We start from the raw sequence: 21,185 nt of genomic DNA on the forward strand, positions 1-21,185 counted from the left end.
GAAGTAGCTCTGTAGCAAAACAATGAGCAACAATGTTCATCAAGTTAAAAATTATAAATGAGAATTTTATCCATTAGGTAGTATCATAAAATAGTCACTTTGAAATCAGAAATATGTACATCTAACACTTCCTTATTTAGTGACCTTATAAGATCTTGGTGCTTCATTTCCCCCCTTAAGATTATTTTGAGAAAAAGTTATCATTTTTAAAGTGTCCAACTAGAATTATGTTCTTAAAAAAACTAGTTCCCGGGGCTTCCCTGGTGGCGCAGTGGTTGAGAATCTGCCTGCTAATGCAGGGGACATGGGTTTGAGCCCTGGTCTGGGAAGATCCCACATGCCACGGAGCATCTAGGCCCGTGAGCCACAACTACTGAGCCTGAGCTCTAGAGCCCGTGAGCCACAACTTCTGAGCCTGCGCATCTGGAGCCTGTGCTCCACAACAGGAGAGGCCACGATAGTGAGAGGCCTGCGCATCGCGATGAAGAGTGGCCCCCGCTTGCCACAACTAGAGAAAGCCCTCCCACAGAAACGAAGATCCAGGACAGCGCAAAATAAATAAATAAATTAAAAAAAAAAAAAAACTAGTTCCCTTCTGATTTCCAGCTGAGCTCTTATAAGGACACTGGATGTGAACTCTTTAATAGTTCCTCTCATCCTAATATTTTTTTTTATAGAAGTTGTTTCCAAATAATGGATTGTATTTATTACAGAGTAACATAATTTGCTTTCTACTATTCATGAATAACCTAAATTAATTTGGTTGAAAATGAAATTTTAAAAGTCAGATAATATAATTAAGGTGGCTGCATAGCTATTTTGCAGGTTTTTTTTATATTCTCAAATGTCATGATTGCTTAGAATTAATCAACAGAAAAAAACCCACTAAAAACATTACAAATATATTAGCCATTAGTTGGCTTCTTGAGATTATCTCAAGTAGCTTAAGTCAATAAAATCATAAGGGCTCTCCTGGTGGCGCAGTGGTTGAGAGTCTGCCTGAAGATGCAGGGGGCACAGGTTTGTGCCCCGGTCCGGGAAGATCCCACATGCTGTGGAGCGGCTGGGCCCGTGAGCCACGGCCGCTGAGCCTGCATGTCTGGAGCCTGTGCTCCATAACAGGAGAGGCCATAACAGTGAGAGTCCCGCGTACCACAAAAAAAAAGTAGTAATAAATCTTAAGAATTACAATTTCCTATCAAAGCAAAACAAAATAACGTCACTACCAATGGACATATGTGTTTTCATTGTTTATATCTTCTTAACATAGCCAAATCGTTGTCTTATTCTCAGATTTGCAGAGGAATTTTTGCTTTGTATCTTCCCTCACTTCTTAAAGTATCTCATTATTTGGCAACTCCTAACTGAATTCATTTTACTAGTAATAATCCTAAACCTGTCTTTCTAGTCACTTTCCTGTCCTTAGCTCCTTGACCACAAGCTATCAGTATCAGTCTTCCTGAGTGCAACTTTTAAAATGAGAACTATTTCAGTTTGGTCAGAATGGTTTTGGATTACACAAAGAACATTTTAAAAGACACCAAAAATTGAGTAAGATTAGGTTCAATTTCATTTTTAATATCATCTAGTGGCTCCATAGTATTCATTTATGATAAACAGTAATGTCATAAACAAATGAACACTAGATTGAGGCAATTCATGAGAAATTTATACAACTATCTTAAAATACAAAATGAAAGAAATTCAAGTTATTGTGTAACTCTATTCCATTTCCCCTGTTATTATAATGTATTTTTATTGTTCCTTGAGGCAAATCTGTGATGATTTTCTTTTTAAAGATTCACTCCTACTGAACAATATTCTCTGCATCACCATTTAATGTTGCTATTTTATTAAGAATTAAGTCTCTTTATGTTTCAGTTCAAAGTAATCCCTGACTCTTCTGTGCACTTTAATTTGGTTGTTATCAACTGACTATCTATCAAAGTGAAACTGCAATTTCAATACTACAATAGGGGGGAGATTGGTTCAAGATGGGAGAGGAGAAGGACGTGCTCTCACTCCCTCTTACAAGAACGCCAGAATCACAACTAACTGCTGAACAATCATCGACAGGAAGACACTGGAACTCACCAAAAAAGGTACCCCACATCCAAACAAAGGAGAAGCCACAATGAGACAGTAAGAGGGGCATAATCACAATAAAGTCAAATCCCATACTGCTGGGTGGGTGACTCAGAGACTGGAGAACACTTATACCACAGAAGAACATCCACTGGAATGAAAGTTCTGAGCCCCACATCAGGCTTCCCAATCTGGAGATCAGTCAATGGGAGGAGGAATTCCTAGAGTATCAGACTTTGAAGGCTAGTAGGAATTGATTGCAGGACGTTGACAGGACTGGGGGAAACTCCACTTTTGGAGGGCACACACAAAGTAGTGTGCTCATCAGGACCCAGGGGAAGGAGCAGTGACCCCATAGGAGACTGAACCAGACCTACCTGCTAGTGTTGGAGGGTCTCCTACAGAGGTGGGGGGTGGCTATGTGTCACCATGAGGACAAGGACACTGGCAGGAGAAGTTCTAGGAAGTACACTTTGGCATGAGCCCTCCTAGAGTCCACCATTAGCCCCAACAAAGAGCCCGGTTAGGCTCCAGTGTTGGGTTGCCTCAGGCCAAACAACCAACAGGGAGGGAACCCAGCACCACCCATCAGCAGACAAGTGGATTAAAGTTTTACTGAGCTCTGCCCACCAAAGCAACAGCCAGCTCTACCCACCCCAACTCCCTCCCATTGGGAAACTTGCACAAGCCTCTTAGATAGCCTCATCCACCAGAGGGCAGACAGCAGAAGCAAGAAGAACTAGAATCCTGCAGCCTGTGGAACAAAACCCACATTCCCAGAAAGACAGACAAGATGAAAAGGCAGATGGCTACGTACCAGATGAAGGAACAAGATAAAACCCCAGAAAAACAACTAAATGATGTGGAGATAGACAACCTTCCAGAAAAAGAATTCAGAATATTGATACTGAAGATGATACAGGACCTTGGAAAAAGAATGGAGGCAAAGATCGAGAAGATGCAAGAAATGTTTAACAAAGATCTAGAAGAATTAAAGAACAAAAAAACAGAGATGAACAACACAATAACTGAAATGAAAAATACACGAGAAGGAATCAATAGCATACTAACTGAGGCAGAAGAACAGATAAGTGACCTGGAAGACAGAAAGATGGAATTCACTGCTGCAGAACAGAATAAAGAAAAAAGAATGAAAAGAAATGAAAACAGCCTAAGAGACCTCTGGGACAACATTAAACACAACAACATTCGTATTATAGGGGTCCCAGAAGGAGAAAAGAGAGAGAAAGTACCCGAGAAAATATTTGAAGAGATTATAGTTGAAAACTTCCCTAACATGGGAAGGGAAATAGCGACCCAAGTCCAGGAAGTGCAAAGAGTCCCATACAGGATAAACCCAAGGAGAAACATGCTGAGACACATAGTAATCAAATTGACAAAAATTAAAGGCAAAAATTATTGAAAACAGCAAAGGAAAAATGACAAATAACATACAAGGGAACTCCCATAAGGTTAACACCTGATTTCTCAGCAGAAACTCTACAAGCCAGATGGGAGTGGCATGATGTACTTAAAGTGATGAAAGGGAAGAACCTACAACCAAGATTACTCTACCCAGCAAGGATCACATTCAGATTCGACAGAGAAATCAAAAGCTTTACAGACAAGCAAAACCTAAGAGAATTCAGCACCACCAAACCAGCTCTACACAAATGCTAAAGGAACTTCTCTAAGTGGGAAACACAAGAGAAGAAAAGGACCTAAAAAAACAAACCTAAAACAATTAAGAAAATGGTAATAGGAACATACACATGGATAATTACCTTAAACGTGAATGGATTAAATGCTCCAACCAAAAGACACAGGCTTGCTGAATGGACACAAAAACAAGACCCATTAATATGCTGTCTAGAAGAGACCCACTTCAGACCGAGGGACAGATTCAGACTGAAAGTGAGGGGACTCATCAAGACTCATCAAGAAAAAGAAGGAGAGGACTCAAATCAATAAAAATAGAAATGAAAAAGGAGAAATCACAACTGACACTGCAGAAATACAAAAGATTATAAGAGATTATTACAAGCAACTCTGTTCCAATAAAATGGACAACCTGGAAGAAATGGACAAATTCTTAGAAAGGTATAACCTTCCAAGACTGAACCAGGAAGAAATAGAAAATATGAACAGACCAATCACAAGTGACGAAATTGAAACTGTTATTAAAAATCTTCCAACAGGGCTTTCCTGGTGGCGCAGTGGTTGAGAGTCCACCTGCCGATGCAGGGGACATGGGTTCGTGCCCTGGTCCAGGAAGATCCCACATGCCATGGAGCGGCCGGGCCCATGATCCATGGCCACTGGGCCTGCGCGTCTGGAGCCTGTGCTCCGCAGGGGGAGAGGCCACAGCAGTGAGAGGCCCGCATACCGCCAAAAAAAAATCTTCCAACAAACAGAAGTCCAAGACCAGATGGCTTCACAGGTGAATTCTATCAAACATTTAGAGAAGAGCTAACACCCATCCTTCTCAAACTCTTCCAAAAAATTGCAGAGGAAGGAATACTCCCAAACTCATTCTATGAGGCCGCCATCACCCTGATAACAAAACAAAACATAGATACTACAAAGAAAGAAAATTACAGACCAATATGACTGATGAATATAGATGCAATAATCCTCAACAAAATACTAGCAAACAGAATCCAACAACACATTAAAAGGATCATACACTATGATCAATTGGGATTTATCACAGGGATGCAAGGATTCTTCAATGTATGCAAATCAATCAATGTGATACACCATATTAACAAATTGAAGAAGAAACACCATATGATCATCTCAATAGATGCAGGAAAATCTTTTGACAAAATTCAACACAGATTTATGGCAAAAACTCTCCAGAAAGTGGGCATAGAGGGAACCTACCTCAACATAATAAAGGCCATATACGACAAACCCACAGCAAACATCATTCTCAATAGTGAAAAACTGAAAGCATTTCCTCGAAGATCAGGAAGAAGACAAGGATGTCCACTCTCACCACTATTATTCAACATTGGTTTGGAGGTCCAAGCCATGGCAATCAGAGAAGAAAAAGAAATAAAAGGAATACAATTTGCAAAAGCAGAAGTAAAACTCTCACTGTTTGCAGATGACATGATGATACTATACATAGAGAATCCTAAAGATGCCACCAGAAAACTACTAGAGCTAATCAATGAATTTGCTAAAGTTACAGGATACAAAATTAATGCACAGAAATCTCTTGCAGTCCTATACACTATGGATGAAAAATCTGAAAGAGAAATTAAGGAATCACTCCCATTTACCGTTGCAACATAAAGAATAACATACCTAGGAATAAACCTACCTAAGGAGACAAAAGACCTATATGCATAAAACTATAAGACACTGATGAAAGAAATTAAAGATTGTACAAACAGATGTAGCGATATACCATGTTCTTGGATTGGAAGAATCAATTTTGTGAAAATGACTATACTACCCAAAGCAATCTACAGATTCAGTGCAATCTCTACCAAATTACCAATGACATTTTTTTACAAAACTAGAACAAACAATCTTAAAATTTGTATGGAGACACAAAAGACCCCAAATAGCCAAAGCAGTCTTGAGGGAAGAAAATGGAGCTGGAGGAATGAGACTCCCTGACTTCAGGTAATACTACAAAGCTACAGTAATCAAGACAATATGGTACTGGCACAAAACAGAAATATAGATCAATGGAGCAGCAGAGAAAGCCCAGAGAGAAACCCACGCACCTATGGTCAACTAATCTATGACAAAGTAGGCAAGGATATACAATGCAGAAAAGACAGCCTCTTTAATAAGTGGTGCTGGGAAAATTGGACAGTTACATGTAAAAGAATGAAATTAGAACACTCCCTTACACCATACACAAAGTAAGCTCAAAATGAATTAGAGACCTAAATGTAAGACCAGACACTATAAAACTCTTAGAGGAAAACATAGGAAGAATACTCTTTAACATAAATCACAGCAAGATCTTTTTTGATCTACCTGGTAGAGTAATGGAAATAAAAACAAAAATAAACAAATGGGACCTAAGGAAACTTAAAAGCTTTTGCAAAGCAAAGAAAACTACAAACAAGATGAAAAGACAACCTTCAGAATGGGAGAAAATATTTGCAGATGAATCAATGGGCAAAGGATTAATCTCCAAAATATACAAACAGCTCATGCAGCTCAATATTAAAAAAAAACAAACAACCCAATCAGAAAATTGGCAGAAGACATAAATAGACATTTCTACAAAGCGGACATACAGATGGCCAAGAAGCACCTGAAAAGCTGCTCAACATCACTAGTTATTAGAGAAATGCACATCAAAACTACAATGAGGTATCACCTCACACCTGTTAGAATGGGCATCATTAGAAAATCTACAAGCAACAAATGCTGGAGAGGGTGTTAAGAAAAGGGAACCCTCTTGCATTGTTGGTGGGAATGTAAATTGATACAGCCACTATGGAGAACAGTATGGAGGTTCCTTAATAAACTAAAGATAGAATTACCATATGACCCAGCCATGCCACTCCTGGGCATATACCCAGAGAAAACTGTAATTCAAAAAGAGACATGCACCCCAATGTTCATTTCTTTGCTATTTACAATAGCCAGATCATGGAATCAACCTAAATGCCCACTGGCAGACGCATGGACAAAGAAGATGTGGTACATATATACAATGGAATATTACTCAGCCATAAAAAGGAACGAACTTGGGTCATTTGTAGAGACGTGTATGAATCTAGAGACTGTCATACAGAGTGAAGTAAGTTGGAAAGAGAAAAACAAATACCGCATATTAGCGCATATATGTGGAACCTAGAAAAATGGTACAGATGAACCGGTTTGCAGGGCAGAAATAGAGACACAGATTAGAGAACGAACGTATGGACACCACAGGGGGAAGCGGCGGGGGCTGGGGGGAGTGGTGTGATTAATTGGGCCATTGGGTTTGACATGTATACACTGATATGTATAAAATGGATGACTAATAGGAACCTGCTGTATTAAAAAAAAAAAAAACTCCTGAAAAAAAAAATATATATACGACAATCGAGTGACTACCAAACAATCAAATAATGGATTCACAATGCGTAATTGCCTGATCATTTTTTTAAAGGACATAACGTATTCCTATACATTTACTACTCTAAATCATATTATTGGAAAAGTTATTTTTAGACAAATACAGTATATTCCAGGTTGCAAAATAAAAAGTAAGATAAACTTATGAAATCCATTCATTTTACTAAGTCTTGCTTAATAGGATGTAACAGTGGTACAAATCTAAAAATATTTCATTTGTCTTTCTTAAATAGCATTAAATTATACACTTTATTTTGACTACTTATGTGCCATGTTTATAATCATATCAGAGATTTTATAATGAAATGAAGTTTCTAATTTTTAAATGTTTCTTTCAATTTGTTTTAACAAGGTTTTGAGTTCTATTTGTTTTAGTTTTGTTTTTTTAAGGAAAAATGTAGTTTAATCTTGTAATACTGGAACAGACTGGTAGGTATGATAAAGTGATTATCTGAAAATTGGTGGACATTTCAACTGATAATTATTTTTTAAAGTGTACTGAATATAACTAGTTGCCAAAAAATGTGTTGGAAGATATATTTTAAATGGGTGAAAATGCATGGTTAGTACTGAAATATCCAAGTATATTGAGTACTTTTTTGATAAAGTTGATAACAGCCCTAGAGAAAAGAAAGTATTGTTTTGTTTAAAATGCATTCATTCTTTCATTTATCCAATAAGTACTTACTGAGTGTCTGCTATATGCAAAACATCAACAAAAACAGAAACTGTCTGAACTCATGGAGCTTATAGACTCTTAAAGGAGACAGCCGTCAAACAAGCAAACAACTGTGATTAGTGTCACAAAAGTCACAATAAATTGTGGCCATGTAGTAAAACTAACCTACATTGTGAGGTCAGGGAAGGGCTTCCTCTGGACCAATTTAAGCTGAAAGCCAAAATATGTATAGGAAAACCTTGATGAAGGCAGGAAAAGAATGTCCTGGGCTGCAGTTTCATTATGGGAAGTGAGTAAGATGCTCAACTGTTCATGATTCCATGTAGTTTTTTTTTTTTCCACAACTAAGATTTCTGATCCAGATTCAGACTGTGGTATACTCTTGAAGTGCAAGGAAGGAATACAAAATTTTATTTTATTATGAATATGTTATACATGTTAAAAGTAGCTCTGTGTTGAATAGTTTATAAAATAATTGTATCTTTTAAAAAAATTGAAAACAATAGCAGCAATAACAGCCAAAAATCTAAATAAAAATTGTATAAAAAATTTAATGACCAAAAGAGATTTATCAAAAATCAAAATAAAACAACTATATGAAGCAGAGGTCAGATTTGAAGTATACTGTTAAGATGAAATTCTGATGATCTGATTGAAGATAAATATAGTAATCACATAGTTTTCCATAGAAATGAGGAAAGCAAAAGAAAGATGACTCCAAAAACATGCTTGGTTAATGAAAAGGCCATTTATTTACTGAAGATAATCTGTAACATTTGAAAGAAATCTTACTTGTGAACAACAAGTATGTACTCATACTTTTTAAATGAAAATTGTCCATAGGAATAAGAGCTTATAACTTTGGTATTCTTAAATAGTGGGTCCTTAAATGATATATAAGATATTAGAAAAGCTTAAGAAAATTGTATATAAAGCTGGTAAAAATTATAAGTAATAAGTTAAATAACAATCTAAAGTGTTATTTTCCTATGCAGTGTTATTCTAATAAATATATTTTCACATATGTCTCTTAACCTTAGATTTCAGACTGAACTGAATTATGATGTTCTGGAAGTTCATGATGGGCCAAATCTTCTGTCACCCTTGCTTGGATCTTACAATGGCACACAGGTGCCCCAGTTTCTATTTAGTAACAGTAATTTTATATACCTTCTATTTACAACAGACAATAGCCGTTCTAATAATGGTTTCAAGATTCATTATGAAAGTAAGTAATGCCCACATGTTTTTTGATCTCCTTATTCTGTTTTCAGTACTTTTGGTATTACCATTGTATCATTAAGAGAACTAGGAGATTTATTAAAGAAAGGAAAATCAAAGCTTTCCTTGACCTATGAGAATACTAATAAGTTACAAGTTGTGTGTTTTAGTAAATTCTGTATTAGATCTTTTCCAACAATATCTATGTAATATCATTATGAAGGGAAATACTAAGGAAACGTCAGAAATAGCAAATAAAAAATCTTAAAAAATGAGTTCGCATAATAGTTATTTGTGCTGAAAGCCAACAATAGGCAGTAAAAGGCAGTCTAAGATGTATATGAACATTGACAAATTCTTTTAGCATTTACTTCATAAATTCAATCATACTTTTATATTTTATTCATACTCATTGCATACATTTCCATTAAAAGTATTCAATTTTATTATTTTGTATGAAGTATTGAAAATTATATTAACAGTGAAAATTAAAATATATACTCATATATATGCAGCTATGGCTAACATAACTAGCCAAAGGCTATATATTAAAACAGGCTCTAATTCACAGTGTTGGATTCAGTTTAGAATACTTAGAATACTTTACTTTTGTTTAGAAAGTCTAAAATATGTCTGATTTTTTTTTAAAAATTGATGCTGGTATATGCATAGAAACGAGTCTCTGTTTTGTTTATAAACATCTGACATATTTAAACAAATATGGTTGTATTGTATATGATGCATGGTTGCATACATATATATAAGCTCACATATGTACACATTTTCATCTAAAAATACATTGCCATATATCTTTTCATAAAAAACAGTTTTGGTGAATGTACCTAACAGTACATTTAAGATTACTGCAAGATATCCTTATATCAGTTTCAGATAGATATTATATCACTTCTTTTTATATTCAAGCCTCCTATGCCCCCTTCCCCCTCAGGAGAAAATTTCAGCATTTAAAATTTGTAACTTTATATTCCATGTAGGGTGTCTCTCTTCAGTAAATCTGGTTAGGCGCATGGGTTTTTTAAATCGTTAATATATATTTATAGCTATTTTCTTTTTAACCTTATCCACAATATTATTTAATTATATTAACTTCCCTTTATTTAGAGCTTTGTGGCATGGAAGTATATTTCCTAAACATTATTGTAAAATGCCACGAGAGGATTAACACATACTTGGGAATTCAAATGAATTTAAAGGACTTCAATTGAGATCTTTAACATTTATTAGTTAAAGCTGAGTCAGAGTAGTCATTTTTTTTAAAAAATCTATTTCAAAATTAATCTTCACTAGCAATTAATTTGTATCAATATGCTAGAATGGGCAGACACCTTTTTCGTTTTGTCCATTGTTCTATCCTATGTCCGACATATCACATTCAGTCCCACTTCAACCAAGGTATGTAGTCCTAATCATGTTCTCAGACACAGGATTATTTTAAGGATTAAGTTAAACCATCATGCAAAGTGTTATTAAAAGTGTGGGGATTTTTGGGCTTCCCTGGTGGCGCAGTGGTTGAGAGTCCACCTGCCGATGCAGGGGGCGCGGGTTCGTGCCCCGGTCCAGGAAGATCCCACAAGCCGCGGAGCGGCTGGGCCCGTGAGCCATGGCCGCTGAGCCTGCGCGTCCGGAGTCTGTGCTCCGGAAAGGGAGAGGCCACAACAGTGAGAGGCCCGCATACCGCAAAAAAAAAAAAAAAAAAAAGTGTGGGGATTTTCAATAAACTGACCCAGCAGATTTAGTTCAGATTCTTGCTAAAACTGAACTAAGTGGGCCAAGGACAGAGCCCAAGGGCCAGACCTAATCATAAGAAGGACTTGGAGGAGCCTAAACAGTTTATCTAAGGCAGAGTCTTTATTACAGACAGCAAGTTTGTCACTTATAGGCCCTGGTGAAATAGTCCAAGTTATTATTGAGGGCTAGTGCCTAAATGGCAGAGTGGAGGCTAAGAAATGCTGAGGTTGATGAGAGGCACAACAGACATTGATTTTGGTCAAATCTGGCCAGGAGGCAATGATTTTCAATTTACATTTGTTTACAAAAGATCATTTTCTTTCATTTTTATTCTAATTAGTCTTCTGGTTTACTTAATAACATCTCAAACCCTTTCTTACCAAGAAAACAAATAAAACACCTTTTCTGTTGACACTTTCTTAATAAGTTTCTCAAGCTGAAGGGAACCAAACTATCTTCTTTACATGAATCATTCACATACCTCAAAATCAGCAGAGTAAAACTTTAATTATTATACTACTTAAAACATTAAAAATGTATTTTGTGTTTGGTGAATTTCTATTTTTATTTTAATAGAATCCATTAAAAGAGAAAACTCGATCTCTCCAGTTGAACCAAAATTTTATGGGAAGGATTTCTTGCAATGCTACCAGTGATTGCACTCTAGAATTTTATTTTATTCCCTGTCTTGGGCACTTTTACCCCTTATGTCTTCCTCTCAAAACAGGAAGATTACAAAAACTGTACCAATAAGATAAGATTATTTATCGTTTACAAAACACATTAAAATAATTAAAATAACACAGAATAGAGTTTCCTTTTTTTGTTTTAGTACAATCCCCCAACCCCAAGGGGGTTTATTATGTTGTATTTCTTGAAATACAGATGTAATCATGTTTCTAGGATGTCTAAATATTACATAAAACAAGACAATGATAAATGGATGCAAAACAAATCCATAGACACAGATACCAATCTCTGAAGACATATTTAGAGCCTCCTAAAGCAATCAAATGGAGTTTTAATGATAAAACTTATTCCATAGAATTATTTTAATGACCAAATGAGGCAAATTTTGCAAACATTTTAGAGTTGTACCTGGAATATAATAAGTTCAAACATTAATTATTGCTATGATTATTATTGTATATTTGTATATATATATAATTTATAATACAAAGTTTGATAGATAATTGTATATTTTCAAGTTTTTATATAACTAATGGTCTGATTTTTTGGTCCTTGTGGGTAGGAAATGTCAAAAAATTTGTTAAATAAACTGCTAATTTTTAAGTAAAGCTGTGGGCACATTAATTTATTTGTAAAAATTACCACTCACAATTGTTTGAAGGAATGAGAATCATTTTCAGTGATTTGACTCTCATCAAGCTTACTCTTTTTCATATTCCCTTTGTTTTCCAGGTGTTACAGTGAACACCTATTCTTGCTTGGACCCTGGCATACCTGTACATGGTCATCGCTATGGTCATGATTTCTCCATCGGATCTACTGTTTCATTTAGTTGTGACCCAGGATACAGGCTGAGCCATGAAGAGCCCCTTCTTTGTGAGAAAAACCACTGGTGGAGTCATCCCCTTCCAACATGTGATGGTAAGAATTCATTCAATATGCAAAATAAACTGATTTATAAACCAAAAAAAAAAAATCAACATAATCTTGTAAAATGTGAGGCTGAACATAAATCTAAATATTTCATATGTTTAAAAGAATATCTTGAAGTCTGCCAATTTTATGTTATCAAACCATTAATAAAGAAACAAAAGAATGAATATTGATAATCAGCCAAACTTACCCCATGCCTAAGGATGCTATATGTATTTTTAAAATATGTTGAGGTAACCATTTTAGGTGCCCATTGTGTGCTTCAGGTCCTTGAAATAATAGCATTGAAAGTGTCATGTTGTTGTCAGATGAATGCAATGAAGAGATAGAGAATTTACCTCCTGTCTGAAAGGCAACATGTACTAGTCCAAATTTTGCCTAGCTACGCAGCACTGTGGCAATGTACCAGACTGCCCTGTGGTGGCAAGCCCCTGGTTATAGAAAATATTATACCAGTGTCCTTACCTCTTCTTTGTTTCTGTGGAGACTAAATCAGCAATCCTTCATTTTTCAGAAAACACATATGAAAATACAGTGAAAGAAGCTGTTTTCCTATGATTGGGAAGTGCTTGCACACTTGCTTTATAAAAACACACATAATGTAAATCTATTCATTATTTAGTTCTGGGCTTTAATTTTTATTTATAACACTATTCCTAACTTTTATTCTTTTGCCAAGTGGAAGATTACATTTGTCATTTCATAATTAAATTTTCAAATACTGTCAGTGCCATCATTTTTCTGTAACAGCTTTAGGTCAATTTGTTTCTTTGCTTCTTTGTTTGTTTGTTTATTTATTTATTTAATTCATTTATATTTGGCTGTGTTGGGTCCTCGTTGCTGCATGCAAGCTTTCTCTAGTTGCAGTGAGCAGCGGCTACTCTTCGTTGAGGTGCACAGGCTTCTCATCGTGGTGACTTCTCTTGTTGCAGAGCATGAGCTCTAAGCGCAGGCTTCAGTAGTTGTGGCACAAAGTCTCAGTAGTTGTGGCACATAGGCTCAGTAGTTGTGGCTCGCGGGCTCTAGAGCACAGGCTCAATAGTTGTGGTGCACGGGCTTAGTTGCTCTGCGGCATGTGGGATCCTCCAGGACCAGGGCTCAAACCCATGTCACCTGCATTGGCAGGTGGATTTTTAACCACTGCACCACCAGGGAAGCCCAGTCAATTTGTTTTTATAATGAGGTTTAAAAGAATCATCAACACTTCCTCCCTGTATTTGGTACAATACCATTTGTAATAGAGTTCTTGTGGTTGTAAGTGACAGAAACCCAACTCTAACTGATTTTAAAAAATGAAAACAGAATTTGTTGTTCAAAGTTTCAAACTTAGAAAAGGTATGGGTGGCATACTTCTCATTGCTACTTATAATCATGAATTCAAACATTTTCAAGGATATCTCCATTTCCATCTTGGCTTTTCTCTCTCTGTTGGCATCATTCTCTTTAACTGCAGCCAGGCTTTTTCCATATGGGAAATTGGAAGTGGAGAATACACTCTCATGAAGATGGAAACATGTAACCTCATATTTCCAGGATCAGAGGAGAATGAGAGTTCTTCCTTGTTATTCTAATTAGAAAAATCCCAGGAAATGTCTCTGATCAGTCCATAATTATACTCGTAACTGTAGAAAAGGAGAAGCACACTTTACGATTGGCTTTCTCCAGGTCATGTGTCCATCCATCCTTGTGGTTGGAGACAAATGATTGTGGTGTAAAGGTACTATGTTTGTCAGGTCCTGGTGAAGCCACATGATTGGCATGAGTAAATTCACCAAAGTAAAAAGGTGTGGTGGCAATGTTATCAGAAGAAGCAGGAGAATAAAAATAATGTCCAAGTATACCAGCATGCTTAAATATTATTAATAATAAAAGTGAGTGTATCTAGTTTTCCTAGGAGCAGCATAGGTCGTCATCATCTCTTGTCAATGCAACTGCAATCAACCCTAAATTCAATATCCAACTACTTCAATCTAACCTCCTTTCTTCACACTAAGTGTATTTCATGCTCTATCCCATGTCAAAAAATGCTGAATGGCTCTCTGTTTCCTAGGAATGAAAGTCCAAATTATTAATCATGGAATTCATGATTCTTAACCATGTGTCCTCCTCTTTTGTATCCCCATTTCATTCTGAGCATAACTGGACAAGGGCTAAATTATATTCATTTCTTGAATGTCTGAGCTTTGTATAAATCCTCTAAAATTAACTGAACTCAACTACTTATAACTAGTAAACTGATTTGATTACGTCTTTCCTTCAGTTTAAACTTTTTCCCCAGAGGCAGCTAATCTAAACTTCCTGGGGTTAAAGGGAGGAGAAGTGAATAAACAGAATTGATTTTCCAGATCCAAGAGTATAACCTCCATTGGCCTAGATTGCCTGGATACTCAAGGTACAGCATGCCTCACTTTTATACACATCAGCTCTTATAGTTTCTTCATAGCCCATAGTTAATTGATTCACAAAGCACACTAGTCAGTGAGGGTTGGTGATGATAATAATAGCTAACGTTTAATGAGGGTTTACCATGTGCTGGTACTGCTATAGGTGCTTTAGGTATATTAACTTGTTTTATCAAAATAACTCTATGAGGTAAGTGCCATTATGATCACCACTTAACAGATGAGAAAATTAAGGCAAACAGAGATTGAGTACGTTGCCCTGTGTCATCCCACTAGTTAATGGCAGAATCAGGATTGAAACTCAGGCAGCCTTGATCCAGATCCTGTGCACAAGTCTACTATTACACGGCCTCCTGCCCACATTTTCTGCAATAGTAAAGTACTAAGATTCTTTAAAATGAAGAGTACAATTGTAGATTTGTTATTCTTTCCTCAGTGATGCCACATGTTTAAGAATTTTGTATAAAACATACATATAGCTGTTTAAATAGTTTATGGATATTCTTTACTCCTTGGAATATGTGACTGAAAAATAGGACTTTTTTTTATCTAACATGTTATATGGACAAATACTTTTAATTCAATTCTATTTTTGTGTACTTAGGTTTCTGAGTAAAAAAAAATGATCTTACTAAATTTATCTTGTTTCATTATTGAAACCTTGAATCTTGAACCTCAAGTGAGAAATGATTCAGTTAGATTCTACGTTATTTAGTAAATTTGTTATCTTATCTTTCACCATGCATTTCTTGAGGGGTCTCTTTACTTTCCCTTTGATCTCTTAGGTCTACTCTTCAGAAAGCAACCAGAGTAATTATTTTATAAGTTAAGGCAGATCAGGGCACTCCCCTGCCCAGAATCTTCTAGCACTTAGCATCCCAAGAAGAACAAAATCCAAAAACTTTTGCATGACCTAACTGCCCCCAAGTAATCTGGGCCCTGACTACCTCCCATGCCTCATCTTTCACAAGTTTCTCCCTCATTCATGCCACTGCACTCCAGCTACACAGGTCTCTGTTTTTTTTCAAATGTTGAGAACCTTCCCTCATTCCTCCCATTCCATCCTTCCAACCCCCCTCTCATTTTTTCCTTCTTCCTGAAATAGGATTCATGTAGTCACATGTCCTTCTTCCTAAATTCACTCAGTCTCCACTTAGAAGTCATATCACTGACAACTCCCCATAAAAGAGTAATACCTGTCAGGCCACTTATATTTTCCATCATAGTATTTACCACTCTCTAACATTATGTATTTGTTGTCTGCTTTTTTTGTTTGTTTTTGTTTTCAAAATGTAAGTTCTATATGGCAGGGACTTTGTTCACTGTTATGTCCTCAGTGCCAAGAATAGTTCAGTTCCTGTCACACAGTTGGTGCTCAATAAATCTGAGTTCAGTGAAAGAATGAGCAGACTATTCTTTCCAGCCTTTTGGGAATACTTACTTTATTTTGATTTTGCATTTTTATTTTCTGCCCTTTGCCTTTATCAGTGTTTTTCCTTTCCACTATAATGTCCTAGCCCTTTCCAACACTATTTTTACCAAACTCCTAGTCAATCTTTTTTTGTTGTTGTTAATTTGTCTCCAACTTAATCTTTTTTATATATATTTTTCTTCCAATTTTATTGAGATATAATTGACATCTAGCACTGTATAAGTTTAACATGTACAGCAATAATGAGTTGACTTACACACATCATGAAATGATTATCACAATAAGTTTAGTGAACATCCACCATCACATACAGAATACAAAATTAAAGAAATAGAAACAAAGTTTTTCCTTGAGATGAGAGCTCTTAGGATTTACCCTCTTAACAACTTCCATGTATGACATGCAGAAGCACTCATTATGCTTATCATGTTGTACCTTACAACTCAGTGACTTGATTATGCTTTCCTTGGATAAAGCATCTGGGCAAAATCTCAACTTTTCCTAGACCCTGTAGTTCTCTACTTGTTATGGGACTTTTTGCTACCTTATTGCCACCTATTGATCCATTAAATCAATATTTGTTAATTATACTGTGTAGGCACTAAAGAAATATTGTGGAGCATGAACAAACATTATGTGTTCTCCTTGAGCTAGTGGAGTAGATAGTAGTTATACTCATTTTCTTGTTTTCCTTATTATATTCTTGAGGTCAAGAACCATGTGTTGTTCTTTTTCCTATAACATACATTTTTAAAAGACATCTCCTAAACATAAGAGGTTAGATTTTAAACAGAACGAAACAGCATGTTTTACTAGCCACTTTGATTAGATCTCACCCTTTAATATCTCTCCAGTGTTTTTCATAGAACTGAGATTTGAATGGCTCTAGAGAAGGTCAGACAGGAAAAACCAGAATAACATTCTGCTTTGGCCAACAAGTGTCAAGGGCAGCATATATATCAGAAGCCACGCCAAGAGATGTTTTCTGTGTACTGGGGACATAAAGTTTTTATGAGTACTACAGGTAAAGTTGAGGTCATGTACCAGGTATGATTCTACCCTTCAGAAACTAGACATTGTTAATTAAGATAGCTACCCTATTTGATAAATAGATAGGTAGACCACATGTCGTGAATTGCCTAAGACAAGCCTTGTTTTCACTCTTTCTCTTGGCACTCTAATTTTCCCCTCAAATTATTTATCCCATTTTGTTTGATAAACAATATAGCCATCTTATTTGGGGGGAACTTTAGAACTAAAGAGATTACATGATTATCTGTGTCACCTAAGTGATTAATGGCAGAACCCAAAATTGAACTGAATGTACTTAAACTTTATCATTTCCCTTATTTCTTCCATATTATTGACAGAGTTGAGTACATAGACTAACATAGCAAGAGAGTACATGGATTGATATTTAGGATCCAAGAATTCAAGTCTGCATGGTGCATAGAACTCAAGTAATAAATAGTCTCAGATAAGGGTAAACAGTTCAAAGTAAACAGACCTAGAAATAAGAAAAGAACAGATTTGAGGTTAAAAACAAACAAAAAATCATAATGGGATTTGTAATAGGTAGCTATTTCCTTACTGCATTGCAATACTCAAAGTGGTTTGATTGATAATGGTCTAGAAACAATCTGTTCTAGTTATAGACAACTTAGCAATTGCCAAGTATGTATCTCTACCAAGTGCAAGGTGTAATTTTCTGAGTTTGGGCAATTACATTCAAGGGCTTGGCTTTTGAGGAAACTTCACTATTTTAAAACTTTGATTCTTATCATGTGACCAGGTAGTGACCATATGTGGAAAAAGTCAAGGAGAAAAAGAAGCTAATAGCCAAGATTATGGTAGAGACATATACAATATGTCTAATTACTCTCAGCTCATATTTTGGGCTACTGTTGTGACTTTTTTGTGCTATGATCTTTGTCCTTTTAGATGCTCTTCTTTGCCAGCTGTTTGCTCTAACATAAAGTAACTGTTTTTTCATGTTTATTTTGTTGCTCCCTTAATTCTCTGCAGTGTTTCAAGGATTCATTTGATATATAATTTGTCTATCTTCCATTCACAAGAACATATAAATCTATTGTGCCTGTTACAGAAGTGTTTGTATCCCTAAACACATATGGCATCAGCTAGCAAGGTTATTGCGATAAATTGGAATTCCTTCAGAAGAGGGGATATAAAGGATAAGACAGGAGATCCATGGCATCCTTTTTCGATATTCTTATTCTAATGAAGTTTACTCTATGAATGGTCATATATTCTGTTGAACTGAGTTAATTCTCAGCATTTCTTTAAAAAATATTCTTGGAAAATTTTTCTTAATAGTTTCTATACCACTGTGTATTTTACAATGTGTTTGAGTTCCATTTTCTACCTGAAAAAAAAATCTCACTTATAAAACTTCTTTTTTTATTCATCTTAACATTTAGGCCTCTCATGATTGATTCTAATTGTTTCTTTGATTTCCTCTTACACTTATTGGCATTAACAGGAAGGGACCTTTTAAGAGAAGCAAGCATCATCATATTGAGAGAATATGAAGTAATAAATTAACCAATTAAGAAATTAAGACAACTCGCACTTGCATTAGCATCTATCACTGTGCATTATATCAATGCACATGTAGCTAAATTTTTGTGATTGTTCAAAAAGCCAATAATATAAAGCAAATACTATTCTAAATATTTGCAGTGTAAAATGATCTCATTTAGAAAGATGAAAGATTTCATTAGGTTGATGAAAATGCTGCTGCTGATGATGATGGCAGATTGTTTTAATCACACACAAAGCCATTGACAAATGAGAATCTATAAAATATAAATCAATTAAAGATAAGAACATAGACAAGTATATTGACACATTTAACTTTGAGGTGTTTAAAGAGAGAGTGATTTGAAGATGAAAGTATTAAATGAATCTGAGTAAATGAATGATACCTTTGAATAATGTTTATATAGATTGATCATTTGAAGTAGAATACCAAAAAGTCAAACATGTGAAGGACATCATAGTTCGCTACAGTACTTTTTTGTAGAAAAAAAACTTGTAATGTGGGAAAAAAAATCAGCTCTTGATTTGAGTCAACTTAAGGTTATGGACTCAGGAACTAGACTGCTTGAGTTCTCTCTGTGCCTGCTTTCTCATCTGTAAACTGTGAATAATTATAGTACTTTTCTCATAGGGTTGTTATGCGGTTAATTGAGTTAATAAAAATAAAAGTCTTCAGAGTAGTACCAGTCACATTGCAAGTTCAATATGAGTGGTCTTGTTTTTGCTAAAAACGAGTGAGTATTTGCAATTTTATCCTGTTTTATTACGAAGTAAAGTAAAAGTATTTTCATATTTTCAGTTTCATCTTTCAAAAAAAATTAAAAAGAAGAGAAAGAGACTTAATCACATTCTTTCCCATTATTTACTGTGAAATTCTGTCAGTTAAGGCAGTTCCTTTCAAGGCCTTTATCCAATACTAATATTCTCAAATAATAGAAATTTCTACTGTGTCATAAAAATGCACTCTATATTTTGTCATCTGATTATAATCTAAGTAACAATATAAATTTTCATTAATAATATATGAGTTACTGACCATTCTCCTAAACATTTTAATGTGTTATGGTTACTGAACTTTATTCATTTACCTGCAGAATGTTCATTTAACGCCCACCTTCAACACATATGGTAGGTGCAGCTTGCAGACAGCAAATTTCTAAGAAATTAGCTACGTACAGAAAGAAGGATGTTTTAAAAGTAGCTTTATTTGAAAGAATGTTGATGAATAGAAGAGCGTTCCCTCTACAACTGGTACACCCACAAAATACACACACATGCATGCACAGTAGCACATGTCTGATGTACTTTCTAAAACTTCACATTTCTCTTTTCTGTTATTTTTTTGTGTTTAATTAAATAATTCAACTCTCTTAATTTTAATGCTTCTGCTCACTGATTTTTACTCTTGCTATATGAAACATACTCCTTTCAATAGAGATTGTAGGTTTTAATCCAGTAGAGCATTTTCATTCATTACATTTCACTCAACAAATTCATAGCATGTTGTATTGTGAGGTGTTTTTTGTTGGACTCTCACAATGGAGAATAAAATGAAATATAGTGTATTAGGAACAAATTATTGTTTGTAAAAATAATCTAATGAAATAATAAACAGTTCTCTGACAAGAAGCAGAATGAATCACAAGGAAAATTTTAAAAAGGTCAACTTAGCACCACCATTATCAGCAAGATACAATGGAAATGATATACCTAGCCCTTAACTTGATCACAAAAGTACAATGAGGCTTTTTTTTTTAATTGAACAAAAATTGAATGTTTCAGTAAGAATAATCACCAATAAAGGTCTGTGCAGGCTCTAAACAGGAGCCTAGGCTTCCAGACCGTGAATATTATTGTAAATGTCTTAATAATAAATGAAATTGGAAGCATAGGCTTATCTTGGTCTCAAGAAGGTGGCCTATAAGACAACTTCAAGTGAGGTACTAGTCAAGAACTTCTTTTATTCCTTGGTGAAGTAAAAGAAGTAACAAAGGGAAGAGTGTTCTGTTTTTGGTTGTTTTTTTTTAAATTAATTAATTAATTAATTTTTGGCTGTGTTGGGTCTTTGTAGCTGTGCGTGGGCTTTCTCTAGTTGCAGTGAACGGAGGCTACTCTTTGTTGTGGTGCACAGGCTTCTGACTGCGTGGCTTCTTTTGTTGCAGAGCACAGGCTCTAGGCGCAGGAGCTTCAGTAGTTGTAGCACGTGGGCTCAGTAGTTATGGCTTGCGGGCTCTAGAGCACAGGCTCAGTAGTTGTGACACATGGGCTTAGTTGCTCCACAGCATGTGGGACCTTCCCGAACCAGGGCTCGAACCCGTGTCCCTTGCATTGGCAGGTG

The 21,185-nt window shown here is 35.6% G+C and overlaps 1 protein-coding gene across 3 annotated transcripts in view; it reads left to right on the top strand.

The window, feature by feature from the left end:
* Window positions 1-21,185, top strand: part of CSMD3 (CUB and Sushi multiple domains 3) — a gene marked incomplete at both ends in the record, with an annotated part of 1,109,686 nt that overhangs the window by 693,923 nt on the left and 394,578 nt on the right. For all 3 annotated transcript variants that reach the window (XM_082600704.1, XM_082600705.1, XM_082600706.1), the window contains 2 exons: window positions 8,902-9,089; window positions 12,254-12,442. In XM_082600704.1, coding sequence (XP_082456830.1) covers window positions 8,902-9,089; window positions 12,254-12,442 — 377 coding nt within the window. The remainder of the gene's footprint in view (window positions 1-8,901; window positions 9,090-12,253; window positions 12,443-21,185) is intronic.

This window comes from Mesoplodon mirus, assembly GCF_964341445.2.
Source record: "Mesoplodon mirus genome assembly, chromosome: 16".
Lineage (NCBI taxonomy): Eukaryota > Metazoa > Chordata > Mammalia > Artiodactyla > Ziphiidae > Mesoplodon > Mesoplodon mirus.